Source organism: Dermacentor silvarum, chromosome 3, assembly GCF_013339745.2.
Source record: "Dermacentor silvarum isolate Dsil-2018 chromosome 3, BIME_Dsil_1.4, whole genome shotgun sequence".
In the NCBI taxonomy this organism is placed as follows: domain Eukaryota; kingdom Metazoa; phylum Arthropoda; class Arachnida; order Ixodida; family Ixodidae; genus Dermacentor; species Dermacentor silvarum.
In genome coordinates, this window is record NC_051156.1 from 45763037 (window position 1) to 45780253 (window position 17217).

Sequence of the window (17217 nt, forward strand, 5' to 3'; positions counted from 1 at the left end):
CGTGAAATTTCATGATAAACATGATATTTTTCAGCAAGCGACGACATTTTAAAAATGTACTATTATGCATGTAATATTATAACAGACACTCCTGCAACTCATAGGCATTGTGTCTTCTGTACGAACATGATGAAAAACGTTCAACTGAAATCAATAACAGCTGTAGTCATTTAGAGCTATGGTTGCTACTGCTTACACTAATTTAGAGAGATATACCTTTTTATGTGGAAAAATGGGGAAATGTTAGGAAATGTCTTTAACGAGTATTTCACATCACTTCCTCAGAGTTCCCACAATCCCGTTATATGTATATGTGTGTACGTATACATATATGTATTGTTGGTTGCCTGAAATAAACTTCAACTTCAACTTCAACTTCATACATGACTATTTGAGGTCTCCTTCCGAGTCATCAATTTTTTTCACTCCAACATACTGTAGCGAAGTGTTTAACACATTCACGGCGCTTAAAAAAACCAGATGTGAAGACATCGATCGCATAAAAATGCAACCAGTAATATTCGTCCTTGACATCATCACTCCTTGTATAACCGACGTTTATAACCTTGTCTTAAGTACCGGCATATTTCCTCAGAAAATGAAGGTAGCTAAAGTAATAGTCTTGTTTAAAGGCGGCGACAGAAATAATCTAGGAAACTACAGACCCATATCTATTTTCACGTTGTTCTCTAAGCCAATAGAAAAGTTAATTCACTCAAGACTGTCTACGTTTCTTGATAAACATTCACTTAATACTTCATCTCAGTTCGGTTTTATACCTGGATTATCAACGGAAGTGGCATTGTCTGGGAAATTATTGGCCTAGTGAGGTTAAAAGAACTGATGAGGCTTATACAGTGCCGACTAACGGCCACATCCTCTGCTACAGAGGTCTTCAAGATAAAAGAGAATTCGGGGCAAAATTTCTGGTAGATAAGGACATGGCGGGCAACATTGATGAATTCTACAGCATTAGTGAGAGGGTAGCAGTCGTCGTAATAAAGCTGAATATGTGGTATAGACTGAAGGTAGTACAAGCCTACGCCCCAACCTTCAGTCACGATGATGAAGAAATAAAACAGTTTTATGAAGATGTTGAATTAGCAATGAGAAAGGTCCAAACTCAGTATAGTGCAGCAATGGGCGACTTCAATACAAAAGTGGGGGAAAAACAGGTTGGTGTGCAAGCAATTTGTAACTACGGTATCGATTTAAGTAACACTAGAGGAGAAATGTTGGTAGAATTCGCGGTAAGGAATAGGCTCCGAATAATCAATAACTTCTTCGGGAAGCGCAGCAGCAGGAAGTAGACCTGGAAAAGCCCTAATGGACCAACAAGGAATGAAATAGATTTCATATGCTCTGCCGATCCCAGCGTAGTGCAGAATGTAGAAGTGTTAGTTAAGGTAAAGTGCAGTGACCATAGGTAATACCCGTGCCACACGGGCAAAGTAAAGTGCACTTTGAGCGAGTGCACTTCAGCGCGCTGAGTTTCCTTTTCGCGGCGCGCTGCTACACGAGAAAGAAAAATTTTCTGACAAATTCATGGCCATCGCGATAGGGAGTCTGACGGGAAAGCATATATTTAATAATATAAAAATGTGTGCACGAAAAAAGTTTATTATTGTTAGCAAGAACATTTGAAATCCACCTTTACAGGCGCCAGCAACGACGGCTACTTGACCAGCAGTAGTCAAAACGACTCGATCTGCCAAATAACTGCGCAGTCATAGCCCAGCGTGGTCGTGAACAGCCCGAGAGCGAGTCGCTTTTGTAGCGTTAGCTACACTGGCCTAGCCAAGCCCGTTTCGCGCGGCACATCAAGAGCCGTGCTGCGCATGCGCAAGGATCAGTGATGCCACACGGCTTGCGCACCGGAGCCGGCACCTCTCGCGCACTCCGCCGCCGCCGCGCGCGACTCACCGCCGCCGGTCTGCGCATTCCAGAGGAGTGACGTCGTAGCCATGGTAGACGCACTGGCGCCTGGCGCGCGCTCGCTGTGCAGTCGCCGTCTGACACTGCGCTGGAGCCGCTGCGCTTCTGACTGGCGTTTGTGTGTGTCATTGGAGCAGCAGTAAGCATGACAATCAAGCTAATCCTTGACAATCTAGACAACCAGGAAAGCTAAGAATAATCAGCTGAACCTTTTCTAACGCTACGTATATCCTGGCATAGCCGAGCTAAGCCACTGCAACATTTTTGCTTATCTTCTTGTTTTCTTGCGGTGTGGCACATTTAATTATCTTGTAAGGTTAGCAATTTAAAACAATGTTATTAAAATTACTCCCGACTGTTCTTTCAATATCACTATGTATCTTCTAAGCATTGCTAACGAGGCTACACACTTCGCCGCCGCGAAGGGAGTTCGCCGAACACATTCGCCGGCGAGTGCGCTCTGCAATGAGTGTCATTAAGCGTTCCCGTGTGGCAGCCTGCGAATGACACTAGCCCAGAAGTGCACTCGCTCAAAGTGCACTTTACTTTGCCCGTGTGGCACGGGTATTAGTGAGGTCTAGGATTTCTCTCAGTTTGGAGAGAAAGAATAAATTAGTTAAGAAGAAACAGGCCAACCTAGGTGCAGCAACGGCAAAAGCAGACCAATTCAGCTGGTGCTCGCAAACAAATACGCAGCTTTAGAACAGGAAGATCAAGACAACATAGGGGTAATGAATGAAACTGTAACTAGGCTGATCTCAGAAGCAACAATTGAAACCGGAGGTAAGGCACCAAGGCAACCACTAGGTATGATCTCACAAGTAACAAAGGCCCTAATAAAGAAACGACAAAAATAAAAGCGTCAAACCCAAGACATCAGATAGAATTCGATGAACTGTCAGTACTGATCAACAAGAAGAAAGTAAGGGATATTCGAAATCACAACCTGGAAATGATTGAGGGAGCAGTATAATATGGACGCATCATGAAATATGTGAGAAGAAACCTGGGCATAGGACAAAGCAAGATGCATGGGCTGAAAGATAAGCAGGGTAATTTCATCAGCAATTTCGATGACATAATAAAAGCAGCGGAAGAATTCTATATTGACCTGTACAGCGCCCAGAGCACCCAAGCTACTTTCATTCGAAGTAGCGATGAATAGGATGCAGAGGCTCCTTCTACAACTAGTGATTAGGTTAGAAGGGCCTTGCAAGACATGACCAGAGGAAATCTGCTGGAAAAGATGGAATAACAGTCGAATAACAGTCGATATCATGCTTGAAAAGCTTGCGGCCCTTTATACGCGATGCCTCACAACTTCAATGTACCAAAGAGGTGTAAGAACGCCCGCATTATACTAATCCATAAGAAGGGAGACGTTAAAAAATTTAAGAATTATAATTTCATTAACTTGCTTCCAGTATTGTATAAAGTATTCAGCAAGATAATTTCCAATAGAATGAGGGTAATACGTGACTTCAGCCAACCAAGAACAGGCTGATATTCGAAGGGATATTCTTTGACGGATCATATCCATGTCATCCATCACGTAATCGAGCAATATGCGGAGTATAATCAACCTCTGTATATAGCTTTCATAGATTATGAAAAGGCATTTGATTCAGTAGACATACCATCAGTCATAGAGGCATTGCGTAATCAAAGAGTACAGGAGGCATACGTGAATATCTTAGCAAACATTTACAAGGATTCCACAGCTACCTTGGTTCTCCACAAGGAAAGTAGAAAGTTAACTATCCAGAAAGGGGCCAGGGAAGCAGACACAATCTATCCAATCCTATTTACTGTATGCTTAGAAGAAGTATTCAAGCTCTTAGACTGGCGAGGCTTAGGAGTGAGGATCAACGGCGAATAACTGAGTAACCTTCGGTTTGCAGTTGACATTGTCCTATTCAGCAAGAATGCGGATGAAATACAACATATGATTGAGTACCTTAGCCAAGAAAGTGTAACAGTGGGGTTCATTATTAATATCCAAAGACAAAGATAATGTTCAATAGCCTGGCAAGGGAACAAGAATTCAGGATCGCCAGTCAGCCTCTAGAGTCTCTAAAGGAGTACGTTTATCTAGGTCAATTACTCACAGGGGACCCTGATCACGAGAAAGAAATTCATAGAAGAATAAAATTGGGTTGGAGTGCATACGGGCATTACCAAATTCTGACTGGGAGGTATATACCACTGTCTTTGAAAACAAAAGTGTACGATTGCATTCTACTGGTGCTAATATATGGGGCAGAAACTTGGAGGTTAACAAAGAAGCTCGAGAACAAGTTAATGACGGCAGAAAGAGCGATAGAACGAGAAATGTTAGGCCTAACATTAGGAGAGAGAGAGGAAGAGAGCGGTGTGGATAAGAGAGCAAACGGGGATAGCCGATATTTTAGTTGACATTAAAAGGAAACAATGCAGCTGGGCTGGCCATGTAATGCGTATAGGATAGATAACCGGTGGACCATTCGAGTGACAGAATGGATACCAAGAGAAGGGAAGCGGAGTCGAGGTCGGCAGAAAACTAGGTGGGGTGATGAAATTAGGAACTTTGCAGGCACAATTTGGAATCAGCTAGCACAAGACAGGAGTAATTGGCGATGGCAGGGAGAAGCCTTCGTCCTGCAGTGGACATAAATATAGGTTGATGATGATTTTGTAGTGTGGTGTGTAGAGTGCGCGACACGGTGCGGTGAATGGAGATAAACAAGAAGCAGACGACAAGGAGTGCGCGCGCGAAGGCGAATTCCGTGCTGGATGTAAGACGATAACGTCGAAGAGCGTCCGGCACGTGAACACGCGGCGCAAGAAGAGAAAATAAAAAGAAAAGGCGTCCAATCAGAATAAAACACGAAGCTTTGAGCCAATCAGCAAAACAACAATCAGCCAGAGAGATAGAAAAGCGAGGCGCGCTGGTAGAAGGGGGGAGATGTTCCAGGAAGCGACGCCAGGAGAAGGTCGGCCACCGGACCGGGGGCGAAGACGGGCCGTCGGGTTCCAGACCCGAGCCACCAGGACTTCACCCGACCGGGGTCTTCTGCCATCCTGTTCTCGGGCGTCGCCATTCTACCCGATCGCGAACTGCTGCCCGAGGCCGGCGAGCTTCTGCGCCCGTGGGCAGAACGTGAGCAGTTGGGCTACGGGCCCATTTTCCACACCCAGCTGCCTGGCCAGAAAGCCGCCGCCATCTGCCCGTGCCGCCAAGCCGCCTGCCTTTCCTCTCTTCTGAGCCAAAGCTGCCGCGCTCTGGTAAACTACCCAGCGATCCAATACACCGACTTTTGGTGAGACGAACGCAACGTCTTTCGTTGTTTCGCCGCCTCCCATGCTCTACATACCCTCACCCTCGTGATCAGCCCGGACTCGCGTACTGTTGATACCATCCTAACTTAAGTGCATTTGTTGCTGTGATTGTTCGTTGAGTGTTTATTTTATGGGTTGCTTTTCGTTTTAGTTTTATTAAATGTTTGTGTGGGTTTTTTGAAAAAAACGGATTGGCCCTCAATTGGGTTCGGTGAGGCACCGCCTCACAGAACCGTACGAAACGGTAAACAAAAAAAACCTGTCATAACATGTAGTAAATACATTTACAAGATCTCAAGTTCTCTAACTGAAAGTTGCTAAAATGGCGCAGCCTTTCGTATAATTTTTTTCTACGGCTCAATATGTTCCTCTGGTTCATTGGAGTGAGGTTAGACAAACAGTCGAAGGGACATCGTCCAAAATTCCTGGACAAGTTTGGCGGAATAGATCACTAGGTTTTCCGAAAGCGTCGAACTACCTCATACTTTCGCTGCCTGGCGTATGAGTTGAACGCATTGGCGTGCATCCGTGGAGCATTTGTGTTTACTTTCCGCTTTATTAGCTGGAATTTGAATGAAATGCATGAATAATAATTGCAGATTTAATTATTGTTAATTATTTCCATCAGTAAATTATTGATCAATGCGGTATGGTTGTGCTGGGAAACACCATGTCTACGGCGAATGTGGTAACAAAAGGACAGTCGTTTCTTAACCATTTCAGCCAAACTGGGGACGTGGATAACGCCTACAGTAATCCGCAATCAAAGAAACTCGCAAAAGGCACACCCATTTATTTATATCAGCTGCTTGTCCCTCAAGACTAAGCATAAACCGCTTCAGTATGCAAATCGCAAACTACCATGCACTTATAGCAGCGCAACAGAACATCTCTATTGCACTACTATTCATTTCCTTCGACGGTGGCCCTCCCTTAGCCAATCCTCACGCGGTCCTGTTCACCTGAACTGGAGATTCAGAATGGCTCGAGATATTTATCATAGCTCCCAAATATTACCTGTACTCTTTATACACAAACGGTGTATTCATAGATGCTGCTTTACCGAACCTATAGGTCAATCGAAATAGAAGTAAGACCGATTGATTGGCTCGCGCACGCGGTTATTCAAGTGCGGCCCGCTTTACCTTGGCTAGAATAAGTGCTTTTTCACTTGCTCCGCAGTTATTTTGAGCCATTATCGCCAATCTTTATGTAGCATTTGCGAAAACGCGAGCTTATAGCAGGCGTACGGAAAGCTGTCTAAACTTAGTTATTTAGTATTTAAGTTCATATGGCGAGCGTTTGTTACTAGAATTGTATCCACATATTTTAAAAGCGACAAAATCCGATCGCATCTCTCTACAATACAAGGAACAGGCTGCGCATAATATGCGCAATCATTCATATCAGTTGCACTCACCATACCGGCAGCTGCTGCAACTGGCTTCATATCTTCCAAGGCCTGTTTGAGTTTCTCGGCATTATCAGTATTTGTATTAATTGTACGCACCTGAAAATAGGTGAGAAAATGAACAGAATAGAGAATACAGGCCATGTTTCTCACCTACCGCCTCACCTTACTTCGTATGACATTGCTGTGTTGCTATCGCATTATTGCTTCGCCCTTAGGCGAAACTGTGACATATTTTTTTCTCTATTGGATGACGCGAGAGTATACATTATACCGCTACCTATGACTGTAAGAGATTAAATCAGGTTTTATCAATCTCTACCCTGCTTTTTTTCCACCAATACTCTAAACGTCTCTTGCTTATTTGACTGCTGACCGGTTGATGCTTCCGTGCACTTAAACCTGTTGGACACAATGGTAGAGAGGCACTAATGGTGATAATGGACGGAGTGATTGACGTACTGCAAGGGCGGAAGACGGGGATTGGAAGCAAATAGCCAAAGGGGTTACCGACCTGTGGAATGTTCCAAAGGAAGTGCAAATCGCAGTGTCCACGGTGCCACAGGTTGAAAGGCAGGGGTATACAATCGAAAGGGCAGTGCTTGCAGCAACACGTAATTTGGACGCTAGCTAAGGCAATGGTTTTTCGGCCATTCGCATCAACCGAGAAGTGCACCGAGCCGGCCGCGAAGGCGCTTTCGCGCTTTTGTACATTTGAGCGATAGTGTGGCAGCACTCGTTAGACTTCGATTCGCGGCGTGCTGTCTTTTTTACGCGGGCCCCAGGCAATCGGATGCAGGATTAAGTATTCAACGTAGCGACACACCAGTAACGGCCAGAATTGGACGACCAGGAGTCAAAAAATGTCACAGTTTCTCTCTAAGGGCGAAGCAATGAATGCGATAGCAACACAGCAATGTCATACGAAGTAAGGTGAGCGGGTTTGGTAGCAATATGAATTGTAGTAAACATGAGCTGATTAAATAAGCAGGTGTGCTGCGGCGTAAGTAACCGACATGAAGAGAGACTCGATGACCACGAGAAGGCGCGTGTGAAACGGTGGTGTTGATGAGAAGCGCTTCCCGTGGGCAGCGCGTGCGAAGGGCACACCTGTAGCGCTGCACTGCCGACCCGGGCAGCATTGCATGTGTAGCGTGCGTTGGAAAATGTGGCCCGACTATTACTAACTGATTGAACAAGCGTGGTGTGAGCGCGCACAAACAAACATGAATAGATCACACTGAATGACTGCAGACAACGACTGTCAAAACGCTGGCAGCAAGCGCATACGCCGCAGCAGCGGGCGAAGGTACGTGCGGTCTATCGCTTCAACGGAAACTGAGCGGCGAATGCACGGCGCATAAAGGTCAGATCCGTGTGGAGATAAGCGACGGTGCGAGCAAGCGACGAGCGCGGTTGTTGGCAGAGTACAAGAGCCCCCCCCCCCCCCCCCCCGCTCCCTCCGGCGCTGGCTTTCCGCTTCCTTGCTTGCGCGTGGAGATTGAGTGCGTTCGCTCTCCGTGATAGCGTGCGTCCCCGCACGCTTCCGCTCGGGCATACGGCGCGCGGCGCAGATTTTATCTATACGGAACCTCACGGCGACACGCGACGGCGACGGCAGGAATCCGGTTGCAGTGTCCATATAATTGCTATTGCAATAAAACAGACGCACTAAATAAGAATAGAGAAGGTAAAATTTGCTACATTAACATGCAGGGTGGTCGCAAGCAGAAGAAATGGCTGAAAATTGAAACGCACCTGATTTATGAAGCTATTAGTGTGTGCAGTCGGCGTCACCCTTGTGTTGAGCACGGCAACGGCACCTCTGGGGCGTTCCGGAGGCAGCCAGCGACGTCTAACGGTAGTTTGTAGTCCTAAACGTGCCAAGCACCTACACTCAGACGTCGGGCCTAGTAGCTAGAGTTATACGTCGCTTTTCTTCAAGGAACCATGGTAATAGACCGTGGGGATTTCACTGTGCAGTGCCGGTTTGAGTAGCGATTCAAAGCATTTAGTGTATGAACAAAGGCTAAAATCAAGGTGAGCGCGATCATTGTTTAGGTCGTCATCGTAGGAATTCATACTTTTATGGTCCTTCGTTTGTCATTCTGAGCTTTCTGGGTTCTTGAATTGAAGGCTATCATGGCGTTCGGATATTCTAAAAAATGTGTTTCCGGTTTTATAATTGCTTCTTTACGCCTAACTTCAATAAATCGGGGAATAAATACACAGACGCTTGTGGAATTCTAATCGCGATTGCCCTTTCAGTTCATGCAACCCTTCGTTACCAATTACGGGTTTACTACCACGTGGTTCTAGTGTAGCTTTAACGATAGGTAGGTACAATCGACCAAAAGTTTACAGACCAATGATCTGCCAAAGTTTCATATATCCGCAGCCTTAAAACGCAGCCTGGTATTCACATTTCCAGGCTCTACTGGTATTTGCGGGCAACATTGTGATGTACGGTTTTACTGGCTACTTTTAAAGGTGGCTGAGATATTTAGCGTTTTCTGAGATCCTGTGGTCCGTAAACAAATTTGGTTGATAGTACATAGCTCAATGACTAATGCAGAAACGAATTAGGAGAGTATATACTACCCTAACAAAGCAAACAGACCTGCACAGCCTTACACCTGCACCACTTACCATACATGAGATTTACTTATCAGGCGTGCAATGTTTTCGTCCACTCTCGGGAGTTTGTCAAGAATTTCATAACTAAAGCTGTTTTGCAAATGAATCGCTCCTCGATCCCTTACTTGTCATGTTAATTAAATATTTGATTGAATTATGTGGTTTTATGTGCCAAAACCACGATCGATTATGAGGCACGCTGTAGTGGGGACTGCAGAATAATTTGGACCACCTGGGGTTCTTTAACGTTCACCTAAAGCTAAGTACAGAGGTGTTCTCGCATTTCGCCCCCATCGAAAGGCGGCCGCCATGGCCGGGATTCCTTACTTGTACAGGCGCACACAGCTGTGCGCATTTGAGGACTTAGTATATGTTTAGCCATGGGGATTTAATCAAATACTTTAATTATACTTTATGATCGTTGAATTTTACGAATTTGTAACTACAGCATCTTGTTACTGGTATTCACCACTTTTAATGTACGAGTCGGGCGTATATTATGAATGCATCGGCCAGATTACAGGTTAGTAATAGGTGTGATAGTCATAAGCTTGTCGGAGTCATAGATCCGCAGGTTAGATGTATCGTTTTGGTTAGTCACACTCACGCGCTACGACGATATCCGCTGCATCGCTGCCACCTGCTTGCAACACATCACTGTCCTCATTGCTCAATATAGATCTGCTCTATCAGTCGCCGGATTGTGCACATATAAAGGAACTGCTTGAGTCTACTGTAACGCGATTTCTAGCTATTTTTCAGTCGCATGAAAGTGTATTACTATTAGCTGCCGTATGAGAGACGTTGTTACTTTGAGGCGATTAAAAAAACAAGCATCAACAACTCAGCCTGTCCCATGACAGGCCGATAAAATTATCTCGCCTACTAGGACGTGCTTTACAAATGCAACGCATTTCGATACTAAGGTGCATCATCATTGTAATAAGATCAGTGCCAGCCTAGTAAAATTTTTACAGGTGTATTACTTCTATGGTGCCAGCTAAGGCCTAGCCTACTGTTGTATCGTCGAAGAGTATCACAATTGTTTACGGTATACATCCAAAAATACAAGTTATATTAAAAAAAGGCATCCTACCTCTAATCTTTATTAATATGTTGCATCATTAGTTTCACTCTGAATCGCTCGGGGAATTCGCAAAGCCCACTTATGTAATGCGTAATGTGAAACGGGATTCTGCCACTCACCTGGTAGACTAGGTAGTCAGTGTAGCCTTGCACCACGCCAGATAGGCTGCGCTTGCGTTCTTCAAGTAACGCGGAGGCCTTCTTTAGCAGGTCCTGCGACGCTTGCGTGTCTCCCAGGATATTGATGGTTTCGTCCTTGAATTCCTGCGCCATTTACAGAACAGGGGGCCCAGTACTGAAAGGCTTGAAGCGCCGGAACATCCCACGATAAACCAAATATTTCAAATTTTACCTGAAATTGCACCTTGAAACGTTAACAATATCGCAAAAGCATAGCTGTCTAGGTGGTGAGACGGGCAATTTGGTTCCTGCAGCTTGCATTACTATTTTCAGCGCGAAGTACGAGACATGCAGAGAAAAAGAAAGAAAAAGAAGAACGAAACAAAGGGACCAGCTTTGTACATTGAGTGAGTTCACGACAATTTGGTGCGCCTGCTCCGATTACAACACCTGTCATAGCTAAGGTTGCGAAATGTCGAGTGGACACATTTGGCACGGTGAGAAGGGGGCGGCGATCGGCCCTGTCAGTGCGAGGAGCCGTCACTGAAGTGTTAAACTTTAACTAAATATGGGTTTGTTCGTCCCAAAACCGCAATCGGATTGTGAGGCACACCGTACTGGCGGATTAGGGATTAATCTTGACCTCCTGGAGTTCTTCAACGAGCTCCTAAATCCAAGTTCGCTAGCGTACTTGTATTTCTCTCCTGTCGAAATGTGGCTGCCGTGGTTGGCATCGAACCCGCGACCTCGAGCAGTGCCATAGCCGCAAAGCTACCGCGGCGGGCACAGAAGGGTTGATTTGACGTGCAAACCGCTTCCGTAGTGTCGCCTATACGCTGCGGTGCTGCGGCTTTGCGTCTGCACACCGTGCGTCCGCTTGACAAATTTGCACGGTGTTTGAGAAATAGCAGAAACGTACGTCACCGTACCTTGAAGTTAAATTTATCCAGTTTGTCCTCAACCGCTGTCGTTTCTAGCAGTAGCGTTTCCTCGCCTTCTCGAATGGCCTTTTCGCTTTCCCGCCCTTCCCTACGTGTATGGGAACTGCGAGCAGAGTGGCTGCTCGTTTCATGGCAGCGTTGGTTCTACCAATTTTATGCCTGCTCTCCCTACCTTTCCTCTGGGCTGTTGAACGATAGTAAAAATGTAAGCACTGCAGTTTCTGCAATGCATTTGCGGGGGGTGACACATAATTACAGCTGTCAAGATGATATTGTACCGACTCCCAGCGAACTCCAGAGGGCATTGTGACGACCATCAATGCAAAGGTCCAAACGAGTTTCTCGCGTCGCTTTAGCTATCTGCCGCGTTCCTGCCATGTAAATGCACGCTTTGGGCCACCTCCCGACGCGGCGTGAAAGACAGCGGCAGCAGCAGTGTAAAAGTCGAAGGAACAGACACAGAAAGCTTCCATTTAAAATGAAATCTGAATCAGTGATAGCTATTCAGTTGAAAAGAGGGAAAATCAGGACCTTTCGGCCAAGTTGGGGCTCGTGACATCCACTCAGAAGCCAGAAATGTCCCGCTGAATTCGGGAAAGTTGGCAGCCTTAGCGATAGCACCACGCAGTCTTTGAGGCGCAAGTAGCGGGGGCAAGTATCCAACCATGGTGAGACGGGCGAAATAATAAATTGATTTGACTAAACTGAGACGCAGAATTCTTAGGTTGCCGCGCGAGAAATGCTGATTTCATGGCTAGAAGCTATTGTGCAGACGTGACCTCCTTGCATTCTTTGAGAATGGGCCATCTGGTTCACCATCAATTCAAGTACGACCGCGTTTGTCACTCAGAATTACTCAGACGTCTCTCCACATGCACCATTCCTTTCTCCCTGTACAGTGTAAAAATATTTTCCTTCATAGTATTCGAATACAACGAATATTTGGCAAATTCTATTAGCGAACAGTCAAATCAAGTACGAAATAAATGGCAGATAATATTCAATCAGTACTGTTTGACTCAATGCATTTTTCGGCGTGTGATTCCTCACTTACGTCTGCAGGTCGTCCATCGATCTTGACAAGATCTTCAATGGCTTCCAGGTTCTCGACTACCTTGTTCTGCAGACAGTGAACATAACTTCTTGTTGATCATTACACGGTTATGATAACTTGAATGAAAGTTGAATCCCGTGTTTCAGACAGGCGAAATTTTTCGTCTTGTATAAAAACAGCCGAAAAACTAGTATAGGAAGTCTATGGTACTCTTCATATACTTAATGAAGAAAAATATGAAAAATTCAACCAAAGTAAAACAAAGTGAACTTGCGGTCCATGGGACCCTAATGCATACCAATGTATGATGAAATATTTATACTTTTCATTATTTGAAAAGTTGCTCTCCTAAACTCCTAATCGTTCTTTTTTTATAGCTTCGTACTTTCTCATTCTTCTTGTTTGGTGGCGGAAAGAAACACTGATTGTGTTTTTTGCCGGTTGCCGGTTGCCGGTTGCCGGTTGCCGGTGCCGGTTGCCGGTTGCCCGGTGCACGGGCAACCGGCATATTGCATTAAGACTGCCTCATTTTCTTTACGGCACCTGTTTCTTTCTAAAAATTATTATTATAATCCCTCCGCACGCCAGGGCAGCTTCGATCGTTTCTTTCACAGCAGTGAACCACGACATCAGTTAGACCTGTGCCATGTATCACTTATCCCAATAAAGTACAACGTAGTTCAGAAAGCGCAGGACCGTTACACTTCCCACATAACAAATAATAAACCTCCTCTTTTCCTCAATGACCCATTTCGCTGCAAATGGCCTTACCAACGCTGCCAAACTGCGACCTATTTAACAGCGATATCGTTTTTTTTATCTACTGGTAACCATAATCGACCTGTTCGGTGAACCAGGTATATCGTTGGTTTTGTATTCTCTAGGCAAAAAAATAAAAAAGAACACCTGTGTTGACTGGTCCTGCTCAGCTGTTTGCTATATTGTTTTTCATTACACGAAATATTTGCCTACCGAAGGCGACTTTCGCGTCCAGTCTTCATAAAAGTTCGGCGTTCGTGATCACGGCATAAGTGCACTAGGGAAACAGAATGCAGAGGTATTTTATGAAGTACGTTTTGCATTAGGTTATGGCAGAAGAGTTTCATTCATGGAGAAGCTGATGCCATAGGTTTTATTTTTATTTCATCGGAATATTCTGAATCACGTGGAGTCATTAATCCTTCCGTCTCAGTTCTTGCTGCCGGCGATCACGACCTTGTTCTTGTCACAACAATAGTAACGCTGTAGCAAAGTGTGCGTTTTTACCATGCACTGACATGAGTATTATTATTACCTTGGGCACATTTTCCACAAATGAATCATATGCGAATCGCTCTTATACATTAAACGCAAACAAAAATATATCCAGCTTGGTGAGTCACAATAAGTCATGCACTAAATATGAGGTAAACCCTAAGATCAACTAGACAAAGGAGATAGTCTCGGTCTTTCGAGAGGCCACAAGATGCGATCAAATACCCTAACTCGGTTGAAGCCCCCGAGGAAAGTTAAATACAACACATCGACTGGCATCACGGGGTAGATCTCTAATCATGTTCATTGAACTTCCGAACCTTTCAATGCTTTATGTCGCCTTCTAACTGGAATATTGAGTCTTCTGTCAGCCACCAAAATCGAAGTTTCGTGCGCACGTCCTGGTAAGAAACACTAAAGCCCTGCCTAGTTACACGCCTCACTAATACCATGCTTCTCTGAGTAACGAGGAGCAGTTGACGATGTGATGTGAATTTCGCCATCGATAAGATAAGCATTCGTGAATGATGGTATAAGCTTCGCGTCGAGTACATCCTTAGAAACTTCCGAGAACTCGTCCTTTTTAGGTGAGGTATGATTTGGTTTCTGCAGAGGCCCGGTGTACAAAATGGAACAAAGAAACATTTATATGTATTTGTACAAAATTGCCTGAGCGGCTCGCCTCTTGACAGGCGCAAAACTGCGGATTCAGTGTACAAGCATTACAGCACTGTACACGAACACAACACATTCTCGGTGTAGCTCGTTTCAAACTTCACACGAGTCCCCATTTTTTCTGAGAAGTCACACCAACTGTCTCGTGCTTTCAGTGAGACGCTGAAACAGCTGATATCACAAGCCTTGGAGCACGAGGGCAGAACCATATCACTATACAACTAGTTTGTACGGGGATGTACCGTACAGTATGGTACGGTACGATGTACGATGTATGCGCAGTACGATGGTCAGTTACCTTCGCCTTCGTGCACAGCTGAAACTTCATTATAATACCGTCCACTTCTGTTTGCGCACTGGTAACATCCGTTCCCTGCAAAAAAAGGGGAGTCGTGTTGTCAGTACCAGGTCTGACATAGTGAGGATGCTCTGCTTGGCTGTTTGGAACTATGGGGTTCAAATTCTAATCGCTTTATGACGTGGGATGAAGTGTAGCGCAATAGCACGGCATACACGCATGAAGGAACAACTACACTTGACGTGTCCATGTCATTGTGAAGAGCTACACCTAATGCAATCTTATTATGACTAACGACCGTCATTGTCACACACCTGCTGATTCGTTTTAAAACGTGAAATTTCATGATAAACATGATATTTTTCAGCAAGCGACGACATTTTAAAAATGTACTATTATGCATGTAATATTATAACAGACACTCCTGCAACTCATAGGCATTGTGTCTTCTGTACGAACATGATGAAAAACGTTCAACTGAAATCAATAACAGCTGTAGTCATTTAGAGCTACTGGTTGCTACTGCTTACACTAATTTAGAGAGATATACCTTTTTATGTGGAAAAATGGGGAAATGTTAGGAAATGTCTTTAACGAGTATTTCACATCACTTCCTCAGAGTTCCCACAATCCCGTTATATGTATATGTGTGTACGTATACATATATGTATTGTTGGTTGCCTGAAATAAACTTCAACTTCAACTTCAACTTCATACATGACTATTTGAGGTCTCCTTCCGAGTCATCAATTTTTTTCACTCCAACATACTGTAGCGAAGTGTTTAACACATTCACGGCGCTTAAAAAAACCAGATGTGAAGACATCGATCGCATAAAAATGCAACCAGTAATATTCGTCCTTGACATCATCACTCCTTGTATAACCGACGTTTATAACCTTGTCTTAAGTACCGGCATATTTCCTCAGAAAATGAAGGTAGCTAAAGTAATAGTCTTGTTTAAAGGCGGCGACAGAAATAATCTAGGAAACTACAGACCCATATCTATTTTCACGTTGTTCTCTAAGCCAATAGAAAAGTTAATTCACTCAAGACTGTCTACGTTTCTTGATAAACATTCACTTAATACTTCATCTCAGTTCGGTTTTATACCTGGATTATCAACGGAAGTGGCATTGTCTGGGAAATTATTGGCCTAGTGAGGTTAAAAGAACTGATGAGGCTTATACAGTGCCGACTAACGGCCACATCCTCTGCTACAGAGGTCTTCAAGATAAAAGAGAATTCGGGGCAAAATTTCTGGTAGATAAGGACATGGCGGGCAACATTGATGAATTCTACAGCATTAGTGAGAGGGTAGCAGTCGTCGTAATAAAGCTGAATATGTGGTATAGACTGAAGGTAGTACAAGCCTACGCCCCAACCTTCAGTCACGATGATGAAGAAATAAAACAGTTTTATGAAGATGTTGAATTAGCAATGAGAAAGGTCCAAACTCAGTATAGTGCAGCAATGGGCGACTTCAATACAAAAGTGGGGGAAAAACAGGTTGGTGTGCAAGCAATTTGTAACTACGGTATCGATTTAAGTAACACTAGAGGAGAAATGTTGGTAGAATTCGCGGTAAGGAATAGGCTCCGAATAATCAATAACTTCTTCGGGAAGCGCAGCAGCAGGAAGTAGACCTGGAAAAGCCCTAATGGACCAACAAGGAATGAAATAGATTTCATATGCTCTGCCGATCCCAGCGTAGTGCAGAATGTAGAAGTGTTAGTTAAGGTAAAGTGCAGTGACCATAGGTAATACCCGTGCCACACGGGCAAAGTAAAGTGCACTTTGAGCGAGTGCACTTCAGCGCGCTGAGTTTCCTTTTCGCGGCGCGCTGCTACACGAGAAAGAAAAATTTTCTGACAAATTCATGGCCATCGCGATAGGGAGTCTGACGGGAAAGCATATATTTAATAATATAAAAATGTGTGCACGAAAAAAGTTTATTATTGTTAGCAAGAACATTTGAAATCCACCTTTACAGGCGCCAGCAACGACGGCTACTTGACCAGCAGTAGTCAAAACGACTCGATCTGCCAAATAACTGCGCAGTCATAGCCCAGCGTGGTCGTGAACAGCCCGAGAGCGAGTCGCTTTTGTAGCGTTAGCTACACTGGCCTAGCCAAGCCCGTTTCGCGCGGCACATCAAGAGCCGTGCTGCGCATGCGCAAGGATCAGTGATGCCACACGGCTTGCGCACCGGAGCCGGCACCTCTCGCGCACTCCGCCGCCGCCGCGCGCGACTCACCGCCGCCGGTCTGCGCATTCCAGAGGAGTGACGTCGTAGCCATGGTAGACGCACTGGCGCTGGCGCGCGCTCGCTGTGCAGTCGCCGTCTGACACTGCGCTGGAGCCGCTGCGCTTCTGACTGGCGTTTGTGTGTGTCATTGGAGCAGCAGTAAGCATGACAATCAAGCTAATCCTTGACAATCTAGACAACCAGGAAAGCTAAGAATAATCAGCTGAACCTTTTCTAACG

The 17217-nt window shown here is 44.9% G+C and overlaps 1 protein-coding gene across 1 annotated transcript in view; it reads right to left on the minus strand.

Moving 5' to 3' along the window:
* The window catches only part of LOC125943767 (pre-mRNA-splicing factor CWC22 homolog), a 90073-nt gene that overhangs the window by 50921 nt on the left and 21935 nt on the right, over window positions 1–17217 (minus strand). The window contains exons 3-5 of the mRNA XM_049663272.1: window positions 14730–14804; window positions 12503–12568; window positions 10508–10651 (exon numbers count right to left, since the gene is read on the minus strand). Coding sequence (XP_049519229.1) covers window positions 10508–10651; window positions 12503–12568; window positions 14730–14804 — 285 coding nt within the window. The remainder of the gene's footprint in view (window positions 1–10507; window positions 10652–12502; window positions 12569–14729; window positions 14805–17217) is intronic.